The 14,753-nt window shown below is 38.8% G+C and overlaps 1 protein-coding gene across 3 annotated transcripts in view; it reads left to right on the top strand.

The window, feature by feature from the left end:
- The first annotated feature begins 856 nt into the window (after positions 1-856).
- PRMT9 (protein arginine methyltransferase 9) overlaps positions 857-14,753 on the top strand; it is a 33,083-nt gene continuing 19,186 nt past the window's right edge. The window contains exons 1-7 of one of the 3 annotated variants that reach the window (XM_077815349.1): positions 857-1,075; positions 1,966-2,019; positions 2,584-2,784; positions 3,332-3,480; positions 5,364-5,600; positions 6,571-6,738; positions 9,825-9,927. In XM_077815349.1, the coding sequence (XP_077671475.1) occupies positions 2,014-2,019; positions 2,584-2,784; positions 3,332-3,480; positions 5,364-5,600; positions 6,571-6,738; positions 9,825-9,927 (864 nt within the window). In that variant the 5' untranslated portion in view covers positions 857-1,075; positions 1,966-2,013. Of the gene's footprint in view, positions 2,020-2,583; positions 2,785-3,331; positions 3,481-5,363; positions 5,601-6,570; positions 6,739-9,824; positions 9,928-14,753 lie in introns of all 3 variants that reach the window. The other 2 variants (XM_077815351.1, XM_077815352.1) reach the window with 2 other exon arrangements.

Raw genomic sequence — 14,753 nt, 5'->3', positions numbered from 1 at the left:
CCCTGTTCTTCGTGTGCTATGGCTCCATGCGGCTCCCAAAAGCAGCAGGATGTCCCCTCTCTGGCTCCTACACATAGGGGCAACCAGGGGGCTCTGCACACTGCCCCCGCCCCAGCCATGCAGCTCCCATTGGCCTGGAACTGCGGCCAATGAGAGCTGTAGGGGTGGCGCCTATGGACATGGCAGAGCACAGAGCCTGGAGCAGCATGGAGCTGTACAGGGCACCAGGATATTTGGTGCCCCAAACTTCCTGGTGCTCTACTCAGCTGTCTACTTTGCGTATGGGTAAGGACAGCCCTGCCCGTAGCCCCACAGGGTTGCGTGCCCCCTTCATCAATATCCTCCATCACGCCAGGAGGAGGAAGCTGGACAGGGGTTTATCCAATCATGCCTCTGGGAGGGGTCCACTGACTCCCTAGGTGGTTTTGAGGAGCACTGGGCGCTACTGGGGACTCTCTAGTTGATGTCCCCCATGGGGATCCCTCATTTGCACCCTGTCATTTCACTCTGTCCCTCCTATTTGTTAATTTATTGTCCCCACGCTTGAAATCAATTGTAGCCTGAACTTAGCAGGTCTTCGCCGCCTGCCCCACTAGCTCCTGAGCCCTCTCCTGTCCCTGCCTCCGGCTGTCTGACCCCGTGCGGTGATCAGCTCTACTACCCCCGGCACAGACTGCCCCCTTCACCCCCATAAGAGCAGAGCGCACCCCACCCCAAGGCAGGGCAGCGGATTCACCAGATGTTACTGAACATGCTCAGTTCTCCCGCGCATGTTCAGGAACTTCCAGGCTGCCCATCGCGTTGGGTGGCGCAAAGTGACGTCACGCCGGCTGGGTGAGCGGCGGCGCGCGCAGCGGCTTCACTGGCTTCACTTCTGCGCGTGGGCGATCGCGGTGCTGAGACGTGTGCGGCCTCCTGGGCGACCCGGCGTCGAACCCCGTGGTTGTAGCTGCGAGGCAGGGTCTCCGCCCGGCGCCAAAATGGCGGCCCCCGGCTGGCGTGTCCGTCGCCGGCTCCGGAGCTGTGTTGTGGGCCGAGCCGTAAGCAGCCAGGCCCTGCCGGAAGGATCGCTGAGGTGACCAGTCCTCATATCTCGCTCCCCACCGCCGCCATGTGTTACACCTCGTCCCGTCTCCTGGATCGCTCTCAGCCATGTCCCCACCCATCCCCACTGCCCTGGGTTGCTTTTTCCCGGACAGGAGCTCGTCTCCTCTGTCGCAGGCACGGGTTCCTCAGATCGGGGTGCGTCTGCCCCTTACCCCCCCCCACACACTCATTCCCTCACAGTGCTTCTGCTCCCCCGTATACCCGCATTCCTTCACAGAGGGGGTACATATGCTCATTTTGTCACAGAGAGGGTACATCTTTGTCTTTGTCTCGTATGCCCCGGCACTCAGGGCATTTTTAAAGAATAAATACAAAAATAAAAGGAAGTGGCCACTGTGCCCATTTAATGTAGGCAGTATAAGTAGTTGGAGGATCCCTGTAGCGTGGGTGCCAAGCAGACGTAAAATAGAACAAACAGGTACTAAGGCAAATTGTTTTCCCTCAGGGTTTGGCAGAAAGGAAATCCCACCAGCCAGATACATGTGAAAATGCTTCTGCACAAAGTGCATGGATGTCAACATGTTGCTGTTGCAGCTTTTCCTGTGTCTGGCACTCATTTCCTCCAATAGGAACAATATTCCCCCCCCAAAGAGCTGATCAGCAGATGTTTATATTGGTATTGGTATATCCATCATCTGAACTTTTCTCTTACAGTTCTGTTTTCCCCTTAGTTAAGCCATCTCTTCAGATAACTGTATCATGTCATATCTGTGTCATACTCATCTTACATAGGTAGATGGAATTACATAACTGAAGAATAGTTGATGAACTTTCATGTGGATTACTGTTATTTCTTTGTGGTGTAATACATCTTGAGAACATCTCTGCTGGGAACTTGCTTTCTGTATTATCTTTCAGTCCTAGGATATAGTCTGAAAATCCTGAAGGCAGGACCAGGACCTATATATGGAAGTAAGCATTTAAAATTACAGGGGACACTATTTCACAAAATGTGGTATAAGATTATACACAAATTCCTATGATATTTTAACATTTTATTGTTTTGGAAAAAGTTGTCATAACTTGTTGCTCTTAGATGTTAACTACAAAGTAGATTGTCCTTCTTAGTATCACTTTATGGAGACTATTTTCTCTGAGTATATATTATGCCAGCTGTATTACTGAAAAAGTTTAATTGTAAGTTTTGTGGGTAGTTAAGCATGAAATTCTGTGTGTATATATGAGTTTATAAAAACAAGTTGATCCTCCAGAGATATGCTAAAAGGTTTTCAAAAGTTTAGCAGAAAAAGTTGTGCAGTTTTAGGCCTTGTAAAGGTTTTTACACGTTTAACAGTGGAACTACTCAGAATGTGTAAAGTTAAGCACATCTGCAACTCTTTGTAGGACCGGGGGGGGGGGCCTTCTTCACTGCATACTAGAATTTTAAAATATTTTACTGTTACTTTTATTTGCAAGTTACAATTACTCTAGGATAAGATTTTTTTTTCCTTTATTTTTGTTTATGGGAATGCACAGTTAATTTTCTTCAAAATGCCCAACTCTAATGCCAAATCTCATCGTGGCCACCCAGGTGGTCAGGAAGCTGGCAGACGTGAGCTGGTTTCCAGATCTTTACAGAGTGCTCAGCATTGTCTGGAAAATCAGGATTTTGGAACTGCATATGCCCACTATCTCCTGGTACTAAACCTAGCATCTGAGCTAAAAAATGATGTCAGGGTGAGTGCTTTTTGAATTATTTTAGACAGTCCAAACTCAATTATATTTTTTTCACTCTTAAGAACTTTCTAATGAACAGATGTTGCTTTTATTTTGTATGTAACTTATTTTGAACAATGGACAGGAGAATTAAAGAGAAACATAGCAGTGTTATGGATGACCCCATAATTTGGTTAACGAGAGCTGTTTGTGCTTGAGGGATAGGATTTGATTCATTTAATCTTAAAAGCTGAGTGAATTTAGGATTTTGTAAAAATGAGGTTCTATTACAACTGGCTTGCACTGTGCAAACTTTCTACATACAGCTGTGTAACATGTTATGCTGTGCGCTGATTAGTGGTAAGGGTAGCTGGATGACTAGGAAGAGACTACCTCACTGGAGAACCTAAGCGAGCCTCCCAGCATTATGTGCTGTTAAGGAAATAACTGTGCTCATGTTCATTTCAAGACTAATTTCATACTACCTCCTCTGAAGTTTCCAGTGTCTTCAATTCACCGCTTTTGATATGCATATTACTGATTTAGCAATGTTTACGTCACTTTTCAGGAAACTTTCCAGTTTACCCTCTTCAAATGGGCTGAAGAGCTAGCTTCTCTTGCACGGATTCAAGATTTATTTAACTGCTATGAGCAGGCCCTGGAACTGTTTCCTAATGATGAAATAATATGTAATAGTATGGGGGAACATCTCTTCAGGTTGGTAGTAATCTATATTCAATTTTTTTTTTTAGATGCACTATTTATTATTAGGTTTCAGAGGAGCAGCCAGGTTAGTCTGTATTCTCAAAAGGAAAAGGAGTATTTGTGGCACCTTAGAGACAAACAAATTTATTTGAGCATAAGCTTTCGTGAGCTACAGATGAAGTGAGCTGTAGCTCACAAAAGCTTATGCTCGAATAAATTTGTTGGTCTCTAAGGTGCCACAAGTACTCCTTTTCTATTTATTATTAATTAGTAATAAACATGTAAGGATCTGATTCAGCTTTGCTGAATAGGGGTATCTTTGAGCCTGGGCACAATGTTAAGTATGTAATACTGAATTTCAAATCTGTTAAATCAATATAAATATATGTGCAGTAGCCACTGCTTAAACATACTATTCAATCCTAAGAAATGCATTTGGTCTTTAAAAATAATAATAAAAAAATACTGCCTTTTAAATGTCATTTACCAGCTCACGCAGTAGTTATTTAATAAAAAATTAGACCAGAATGTTTGAAAGCCAGTGTGAAGGCTGTAGTTTTGGGTAATTTAATTTTTGTAAGTGGTTATGTTCCACGTTTCTGTAGGTGTTATGAAGATCCTCTACCTCTACTCTGTTCTATTCCTCCTAAAGATCCCACATTACAACCAGCTCAGATAAAAGAGGGCTGGTTCAGAATATGAATACCCTGTAAATTCCCTCTTCTTGATTGGTTTGAGCCTTAGTCTTTGTTTAACAATATAAGGCATTTCCCTTCGCTGTGCAGTCCCTAAAAGGTGCTGCACATGCTGCCCCCACAGTGCTTCAAGTTCTTGCCAGCGTGGTATGTTAGAATAGGACCTGGCCTTGAAACCTTAATTCCTAACTAGAAATCCAGATCACTTCTATTAGAGTGGTCCGCTTTGATTCTCTTTTTTCTAAATAAAGAGCAAAAAACCCCTTCTGACTATATTTTCCTTGCTTTTTTTTTAAACTTTAAAAATGTTCAATTTTTAATTGTTCCCGGATTGAGAATTTCAGCCCAGAGCAATATTTTATGGTAATTATAATCTTCTTAAAATTGTGATCTAATGGAAACACTGGTAACTCAAGCTGTGACAATTTGATATGAGCTGTGATGTCATACATTACACCTGAATTGGGTAAAATCTTACTTTGCTTTGATTTTTGGAGTTTTGACATGTCTCCATTCTGGCTTGCATTTCTGATTCACCGTTGCTGTTTTTATCGTGCAAATAATCCTTATAAGACGCCAATTGTTTTACTGCGGCAAAGTCATGGATGAAATAGAGAGGTAGAAGTAGAGTACAATAAATGATACATTTTATGTATTTTTGCATTTTAAATCACTGAGGGTAGTACCATAAATCTTACTTTGTAAAGATAACTTCATCTTTTTTGACACAGAACTACCATATCACTGGTTAAGGAACTTAAGTTTATATCCTTAAAATGTAAAAACATAGGGACTTTGTGCAGTAGTGTTTCATAACTCAATTTTAGCCAAGTACATTGCTTGGTTTTCTAGTGAAAACATTATTTTATAAAGGAGCATATTTAGAGTAAAGGGATCTTTCTCTGAAACAGTCTTGTAAATGAAAAATTATTATTTTCAACCCTCTTAAATTATTTAGAGCTCACTTTTTTTATCGTTTGTCCAAGGTGTACCTCTCTCTCATATATAAAGACATAGCCTTTAAAGCAAAATAGCTTTCAAATTGTGACTATAACAGTTATTAAAAACAACACTACTTAACAATTCAGTAATGAATGTCTAAAAATGTGATTTTTTCCCCCCCTAATCTTCAGGTTTCAGATATCTGGCAACCAACTGCATACTTCCTGCTTATTATTTATTTGTCATTTTTACTATTAGAATGGGCTTTAGAGATGAAGCAGCTGGATATTTCCACAAAGCACTGAAGCTAAACCCTGACTTTGCTGATGCAAAGGAGAATTTTTACCGTGTTGCAAACTGGCTGGTAGAACGTTGGCACTTTATCATGCTTAATGACACCAACAGGAATCTGATTTACCAGAAAGCAATTCAGAAGGTGGTCCACTCTGGTTGCAGAACTGTTCTAGATATTGGAGCAGGAACAGGAATACTGAGGTTTGTCATAAAATGCATGTTTAATGTAATCTATATTAATATAAATATACTTTCTTTTTAGCAGTCATTGTCATGTACATTTAAATTATCTTCTGTAAAAAAACCTGAAAATTAATTTTCATATATTAAAACAAAGCTTAATGAAGGAAAGACATAACTAGAGTTGTTATTGTGAAGTGAGTACCTAGAACTGCTTCACTAATGGTATGTCTGGTATCCACATGCTAATTTAATATATGTTCGTTCAGTGACAATGTTGAATTGGAAAACATACCTTGTAGAGATAAACTAAACAAATTGGGTTCCTGGAGTCTTAACAGAAAGATGGTTAAGGAGTGATTTGGTCACAGTACATAAGTACCTATGTGAGGAAGAAAAAGTTGATAATGGGCCCTTCTATGTAACAGATAAAGGTTTAGTAAGATTCAATGGCTGGAAGCTGAAGCTAGACAAATTCAAACTGGATGTAAGGTACAAATTTTTAACAATGAGCATAGTTAACCGATGAAACATCTTATCAAGGACTCTGGTGGATTCTCCATCACTCGCAATTTTTAAATCAAGACTGGATGTTTTTCCTAAAAGATATGCTCTAGTTCAAACAGGAATTAGTTCAGGGAAGTCCTGTGGCCTTATACATGAGGTCAGACTAGATGATCACAGTGGTCCCTCTGGTTTTATAGTGTATGAATTACTGCCTTCATGTCAGACATATTATCTTTGTAGTAGTTCTGGACAAACTATACTGCTGATAATACAGTGTATACTGGGAAAATCTGATAGCCACCCAAGTGCTATAGTTTGTATTAGTACTGATATCAGGTACTAGTATTAAGAATATGAAATAAATGCTACAGTAAATGTAAATATACTTAAAACAAAATTCAGACTTTTCTTACCTAAAATAATTTCTAATTGAAATTTTGACAAGAATAAACTAATTCCTATGGTGATTTCTGTTATTTTGCAGTATGTTTGCCAAGAAGGCTGGAGCACCTTGTGTCTATGCCTGTGAGTTGTCGAAGACCATGTATGAACTTGCTTGTGATGTGGTAGCAGCAAATAATATGGAAGGAGAAATCAAACTTCTCCATATGAAGTCTCTTGATATAGAAATTCCAAAGCACATACCTGAAAGGTAGCTTAAAATAGCCTACTGTGATATCTTTTTAATTCAGTTTTGTTTATGCAAGTGGAGAAAAACTGCACAATGTAACATACTCACTAGAACATAGAAACTAATTGTCTATTGAGATGGTATTTAAAAATTCTCACACAATTTGTCTGTTAGATTAATATTTCTCTGTCATAGAAGGCCGTATTTAACTATATCGCAAGTAATGTTTAACTGTTCATTAGAGTAAACTTCATTCATTCAAACCATTTACCTACCAGGTAAAGCATTTGGGACAGACAAACCTGAAAGGAGACAAAAAGAGGAAAAAAATAGAACAATAATACAGTCAGTTAGGTCAGTGTCTGGTTGTCAGTTAGGGGTTTTTCTCCTCCTGTTCTTGGACATTTTTTGGCAGTATCTTTTGTGTGTGTGCTGTCAGGACTGGTAAGTCTGGTTAGCTCTCTAGGTCCATTTATTTGCAACAATGTCAGACCATTATTTAATGACAGTAAGGTTCTTTACATCCTAAAGGTAACAGGAGAATAATTTTACATCATTATCTTTCAGATTAGTTCCAATATAGACATCTACAAACAGTAGGTGTTTCAAGTCCACAGTTCCAAGAAATTATTGTCCTAGAGATTTTACAAAAGCTTAACTACTTAGTCAAGGGGGAAAAAAAGCTAATTCTAGATTCTGCAAAGTGCTACATCAATTGACTCTTCACCTCTTTGGATCACTTTCTAATGGCTTGATCCTAAAAATAAGTTTAGGGGGATAAAGCAAAAGGAAAAGATGGAACCAAGTCCAGTATAAATATGGGATGAATATCTATGATTTCGAAAGGTTCAATTGTCTACTAAGTTTAAAATCTATCACATATTTTTTTTAGGTGCAGTGAGAAGATAAATTACCATACCAGGTTAAACCAAAGACTTCAGAGTAATTTGTGTTTTAAAAATTTAGCTTTGTATCTTCAAAATGATTATTCAGTTGGTGTTTCTCAAAATATATATAGCTCACTGCTAGAGTAATTTTAATGTGATTAATGGATTCCAAAGCCAGAAGGGACCACTGTGATCATCCAGTCTGACTTCCTGTATACCACAGCCCATAGAACTTCTCCAATATAATTCCTTTTGAACTAGAGAATATCTTTTAAAAAACCAACATACAATCTTGCTTTAAAATTAGCAAGTGATTGAAAATCTACCACAACTCTTGGTAGGCTGTTCCAATTGTTAATTATCCTCACTGTTAAAAATTTAGGCCTTATTTCCAATTGGAATTTGTCTAGCTTTAGATTCTAGCCATTGGACACAAGTCATTGGTGGACTTGCATCCTAGAAGTTTGACATCTTTATTTCTTTTGAGAGACTTTTATATTTAAGAAAACTTTCAAGTTTACCATGCTTAAATACAAATTGTTTTTTTCACATGTTTAATAACTTTTTAGCCATATTTTCTAATTACCAAATATGTTTACATGTGTAATTTGCTCCAGTACATCTTGTACTTAATTCTGCAATTAATTATAATGTCAAGTTTGGAAGATCTCGCTGATTTCTGTGGTAGGTCTGAGATGCCATAAACAAAGGATTTTAACTTCACTACTCAAAGGAAATCTGTTGTATTCAGGAGTGAGACAAGATTTAAGGGTATCCGCACATGAGGTGGACATTTCTTACTTGGTGGCCTCTAGGAGGTTGGTGGGGAATTGCCCTTGTGCAGATCCTCCACCCCGACGTTGGAGAAGTTTAAGCAGCACAGAGGGCTGCTTTAGACACTGGGCTGAAGTAATTATCTGCAGGGCCATGTGACAACTGCTCCAAGTGGATTCTAGTTCTGACACATTTCTCCCACCCCCCATTCCTCTGCGAAGCACCTCACACTGGTTGCTGACAGCTGGCACAATGATTTCATCCTTAGCAAGTTCAGGTTCTCTGGTAGCTTTCAGAAAAGGACATCAGCATCTTTTTGTTCAGTTTATAAGATTTCTAATATTGGTAATTTTATCTTGTTTTTATTCACACTTAAATGTATTCATGTAGCATCAGTTTGTTTTTAGCTTTATTTTCTGTTTTTGCTTTGAAAGGTGTATTTATTTATTTTCTCTAAAATTGTCCTCTCATCTTTATTGCTAGTACGTCCTTTTGTACAGTGGTTATGGGTTAAATAATAGTGTCACTTTAACCAAATTATAATGTATTTAAAAAGCTTTGTTGATTAGGCTACTGAGTCCACTCAGCATCCCAGAAAGCACAATGTAACTGTTGCAGTTGGCAAACCACAGTTTGACTTAGCATTTTAGTTTTCAGCACATCTGGTTAAGAGTTGTTTTCAAATGGGATGCTTCTGGGGAGCTGTAAGTTTAAACCTCAGAAATCTATTAAAGGGTTGCTGGTATAGACTCAGCACTATTTTACTGATGCTTATTCGTCATTTCAGCCCTGCTGCTGTTGGTAGTATTGAGATTTAAGATTAATCCAAGATTAATATAGGTGCCTTAGTTTTTAGTCTCAAATTACTAATTTAAAGGTAATATGTGCCCACTAATCTCTTTCATGTCCTGCTTAGAAGTTGTATTTAAAGTATAACTATAAAATTGCACTGTTTGCATGCTTTAACTTAATACATAACAAGCTGATGATAGAGCAAAAATTTTATGGAATCTCCTTCAAGTGCTAGTCACTGTTGAATTTATTTTACATGTAAGCTTGTGTTCTGGGATATGGTCTGCCATATTTCAAGTCTGTTTGAAAGGTCCTATTTATTTTTATGTTTGTCTTGGGTTCTTCCCATACCTAATGATTCCTAAGCATTGTCTGGAAAGTTTCATGGAAAATTGTTGCTCATTGTTTATGCTCATTGTTTGAATAACTTGTTATAACAACAAGTTAAAATATGTCCCTCTGCTGGATGTGTTTTGCTTTTCACTTACATGAATTAATACTTTAGTAGCACAGCTTTTTATCAACATTTGCTGCCTCTAGATTCAGTTTACATTTGTATTTTATTTTAAAAGGTGTGACTTCTAGCAGAAATTTGTAATGCCCATTACCATCTCATAACTGTAACTACCTTTTCTTAAAAACAATTTTTCATAGGGTTTCCCTGGTTGTCACAGAAACGGTAGATGCAGGTTTGTTTGGAGAAGGGATTGTGGAGAGTTTGATACATGCTTGGGAGCATTTGCTTTTACAACCAAAGGTAGGTGATATATTCAGATACTTATAAATCAGAACCACATTGAAACATACATACATAACACATCCTTATTATGAATGTTCCACTCTTTCTAATGCTTAAACAATTGATGCTTTATTTCTAAATTTGAGTTACATTAGTGCTTGTGAAAGTGAGATTTGACAGCCTTGTTGGCAGAAGTACTGTATCGTGCCTGTTATATGTGAGTAGACAAGCTGTGACAATGCGCCTTGTGAATGACACTGCCTTATCAATGTTTTTCAACACTAACCTGGCAGGAGCAGTGTAGGGAGGGTAATTCAGTCTTTATGGCTCTTCAGTCCTTGACCTCTGTGTCTATCAGTTATGCCGATTATGATGACTTTTGTGTTGTGGACACTTGTCTACTGCAAACCAGACTGAAATCTATTAATTTAATATTAAGACACAAAACAGCTGTCAGAAGGCCATGCAGTCAGTAGAGATCTAGGCTGGATTTGAAACAGCAGCCTAGAAAGAAAAGGCTTCTAGTCTCTAAGGTGCCACTGGTACTCCTTTTCTTTTTGCAAATACAGACTAACACGGCTGCTACTCTGAAACCTGTTCATTGTGACTGAAACCAAAATCACCTCGTATGCAATTAATAGAAACTAGTATGCATCTGCTTCTAACACTAGAGGGCATTCTGTTACCAATCTGTTAAATCTTCCATTTCACCCTTATTTTATATTTAATAATTCCTTGGTGATTAATTTGAAAAGCTGGAAGATGCCACTGCATCTTTTTTGGGGGATGGGGGTGTAGGAGGGGGGGAGTTGCTAGATGCATCTTGCCTTTAAAACTATGTAAATGTAACTCCTCCCTCCCCCCCCCAAAAAACAAAAACACCTCTACTTTTTATTATCTGTGTCTGATAAACTTCTGTTTAGGTCTCATGAAATAAAGGGATGCAGTTTGTGAAAAGTTACAGGATCTAGTTCCTTCTTTCACGTTTTCCTCCCAAACAAAAAGAAGATTACCTTAAAATCACCATCTAGGTGAAGGGTTTTTTATCTGCTGTATTAGACTGAAATTGATGACCTCTAGTATTATAAAACAGGAATAGTTTGATCTATTCATTATGCATGTTTTTAGCTAACTTGTATTCCTTCAAGTTAGGATCAAATACAGGGTTTAAAATTACACAAGAAAATACAATGAACTGTCACACACAACTGGTGTGTAAATAATTGAAAGCTTATGTGTAGCTCCATGAGAGGGTAGTTTTAGATGTACTGAAACATAAGAATTATTTATGAGGTTACTTCTTTCGATTCACCCTCTTTCTGCCATGTCTATGTTTTCATTTGGTGAGTTTATATTTATTGATCAGCAGCTTGTTCATGTTGAGACAGTGAAGAGAGAAAAAAGACAATAAAGAGAAAGCCAACCTATATCTAAAATACAAAGACTTGATTAGAACAAGATAAGTAAGTGAGGCCAAACAGCAAAAATTAAGATGTTTGTATACCAAGGCGAGGAGCCTAGGTAACAAAATGGAGGAACTAGAGCTACTGGTGCAGGAAGTGAAACCAGATATTATAGGGATAAGAGAAATATGGTGGAATAGTAGTCATGACTGGACTACAGGTATTGAAGGGTATGGGCTGTTTAGAAAAGACCAAAATAAAGGTAAAGGTGGTAGAGTAGCATTGTATATCAATGATGAGGTAGAATGTAAAGAAATAAGAAGCGATGGAATGGATAAGACAGAGTCCATCTGGGCAAAAATTACATTGGGGAAGAAAACTATTAGAGCCTCCCCTGGGATAGTGCTTGGGGTGTGCTATAGACCGCCGGGATCTAATTTAGATATGGATAGAGCCCATTTTAATGTTTTTAATAAAGTAAATACTAATGGAAACTGTGTGATCATGGGAGACTTTAACTTCCCAGATACAGACTGGAGGACAAGTGCTAGTAATAATAAGAGGGCTCAGATTTTCCTAGATGTGATAGCTGATGGATTCCTTCATCAAGCAGTTGCTGAACCGACTAGAGGGGATGCCATTTTAGATTTGGTTTTGTTGAGTAGTGAGGACCTCACAGAAGAAATGGTTGTAGGGGATAATCTTGGCTCAAGTGATCATGAGCTAATTCAGTTCAAACTGAACAGAAGGATTAACAAAAATCTGCAACTAGGGTGTTTGATTTCAAAAGGGCTGACTTTCAAAAATTAAGGAAATTAGTTAGGGAAGTGGATTGGACTGAAGAATTTATGGATCTAAAAGTAGAGGAGGCCTGGGATTATTTTAAAACAAAGCTGCAGAAGCTATCGGAAGCCTGCATCCCAAGAAAGGGGAAAAAATTCATAGGCAGGAGTTGTAGACCAAGCTGGATGAGCAAGCATCGCAGAGAGGTGATTAAGAAAAAGTAGAAAGCATACAGGGAGTGGAAGAAGGGAGGGATCAGCAAGGAAAGCTACCTTATTGAGGTCAGGACATGTAGGGATAAAGTGAGACAGGCTAAAAGTCAAGTAGAGTTGGAGCTTGCAAAGGGAATTAAAAGCAATAGTAAAAGGTTCTACAGCCATATAAATAAGAAGAAAACAAAGAAAGAAGAAGTGGGACCGCTAAACACTGAGGATGGAGTGGAGGTCAAGGATAATCTAGGCATGGCCCAATATCTAAACAAATACTTTGCCTCAGTCTTTAATAAGACTAAAGAGGATCTTAGGGATAATGGTAGCATGACAAATGGGAATGAGGATATGGAGGTAGATATTACATATCTGAGGTAGAAGCGAAACTCAAACAGCTTAATGAGACTAAATCGGGGGGCCCAGATAATCTTCATCCAAGAATATTAAAGGAATTGGCACATGAAATTGCAAGCCCATTAGCAAGAATTTTTAATGAATCTGTAAACTCAGGGGTTGTACCGTATGATTGGAGAATTGCTAACATAGTTCCTACTTTTAAGAAAGGGAAAAAAGTTATCCGGTTAACTATAGGCCTGTTAGTTTGGCATCTGTAGTATGCAAGATCTTGGAAAAAATTTTGAAGGAGAAGGTAGTTAAGGACATTGAGGTAAATGGTAAATGGGACAAAATACAACATGGTTTTACAAAAGGTAGATCGTGCCAAACCAACCTGATCTCCTTCTTTGAGAAACTAACAGATTTTTTTAGACAAAGGAAACGCATTGGATCTTATTTAGCTAGATTTCAGTAAGGCGTTTGATACCATGCCACATGGGGAATTATTAGTTAAATTGGATAAGATGGGGATCAATAGGAAAATTGAAAGTTGGATAAGGAATTGGTTAAAGCTGAGACTACAACGGGTCCTACTGAAAGGTGAACTGTCAGGCTGGAGGGAGGTTACCAGTGGAGTTCCTCAAGGATCGGTTTTGGGACCAATCTTATTTAATCTTTTTATTACTGACCTTGGCACAAAAAGTGGGAGTGTGCTAATAAAGTTTGCGGATGATACAAAGCTGGGAGGTATTGCCAATTTAGAGAAGGACAGGGATATCCTACAGGAGGATCTGGATGACCTTGTAAACTGGAGTAATAGTAATAGGATGAAATTTAATAGTGAGAAGTGTAAGGTCATGCATTTAGGGATTAATAACAGGAATTTTAGTTATAAACTGGGGACGCATCAATTAGAAGTAACGGAGGAGGAGAAGGACCTTGGAGTATTGGTTGATCATAGGATGACTATGAGCTGCCAATGTGATATGGCCGTGAAAAAAGCTAATGCGGTCTTGGGATGCATCAGGAGAGGTATTTCCAGTAAGGATAAGGAGGTTTTAGTACCGTTATACAAGGCACTGGTGAGACCTCACCTGGAATACTGTGTGCAGTTCTGGTCTCCTGTGTTTAAGAAGGATGAATTCAAACTGGAACAGGTACAGAGAAGGGCTACTAGGATGATCTGAAGAATGAAAAACTTGTCCTGTGAAAGGAGACTCAAGGAGCTTGGCTTGTTTAGCGTAACCAAAAGAAGGATGAGGGGAGATATGATTGCTCTCTATAAATATATCAGAGGGATAAATACTGGAGAGGGAGAGGAATTATTTAAGCTCAGTACCAATGTGGACACAAGAACAAATGGATATAAACTGGCCATCAGGAAGTTTAGACTTGAAATTAGACGAAGGTTTCTAACCATCAGAGGAGTGAAGTTTTGGAATAGCCTTCCAAGGGAAGCAGTGGGGGCAAAAAACCTATCTGGCTTCAAGATTAAACTCGATAAGTTTATGGAGGAGATGGTATGATGGGATAACATGGTTTTGGTAATTAAATATTCATGGTAAATAGGCCCAATAGCCTGTGATGGGATATTAGATGGGGTGGGATCTCAGTTACCCAGGAAAGAATTTTCTATAGTGTCTGGCTGGTGAATCTTGCCCATATGCTCAGGGTTTAGCTGATCGCCATATTTGGGGTCAGGAAGGAATTTTCCTCCAGGGCAGATTGGAAGAGGCCCTGGAGGTTTTTCGCCTTCCTCTGTAGCATGGGGCACGGGTCACTTGCTGGAGGATTCTCTGCATCTTGAAGTCTTTAGACCACGATTTGAGGACTTCAGTAGCTCAGACATAGGTGAGAGGTTTTTCGCAGGAGTGGTGGGTGAAATTCTGTGGCCTGCGTTGTGCAGGTCAGACTAGATGATCATAATGGTCCCTTCTGACCTAAATATCTATGAATCTAAGTATGGAAAAGAAATATTTGAGAAAAAGTATGCAGTTGATACAAGAGAAACAACCAATGCTGAAAAATAGGTGGTAAAAGTAAAGTATTTTTAAAATATATATTGAAGCTATCAAATTAATTACTGGGAAGTAGCAAAATAAACAGGGGATAG

Source organism: Eretmochelys imbricata, chromosome 4, assembly GCF_965152235.1.
Source record: "Eretmochelys imbricata isolate rEreImb1 chromosome 4, rEreImb1.hap1, whole genome shotgun sequence".
NCBI lineage: Eukaryota > Metazoa > Chordata > Testudines > Cheloniidae > Eretmochelys > Eretmochelys imbricata.
The sequence above is the reverse complement of the archived record's forward strand: the minus strand, read 5'-3'. Positions and strand labels throughout refer to the sequence as shown.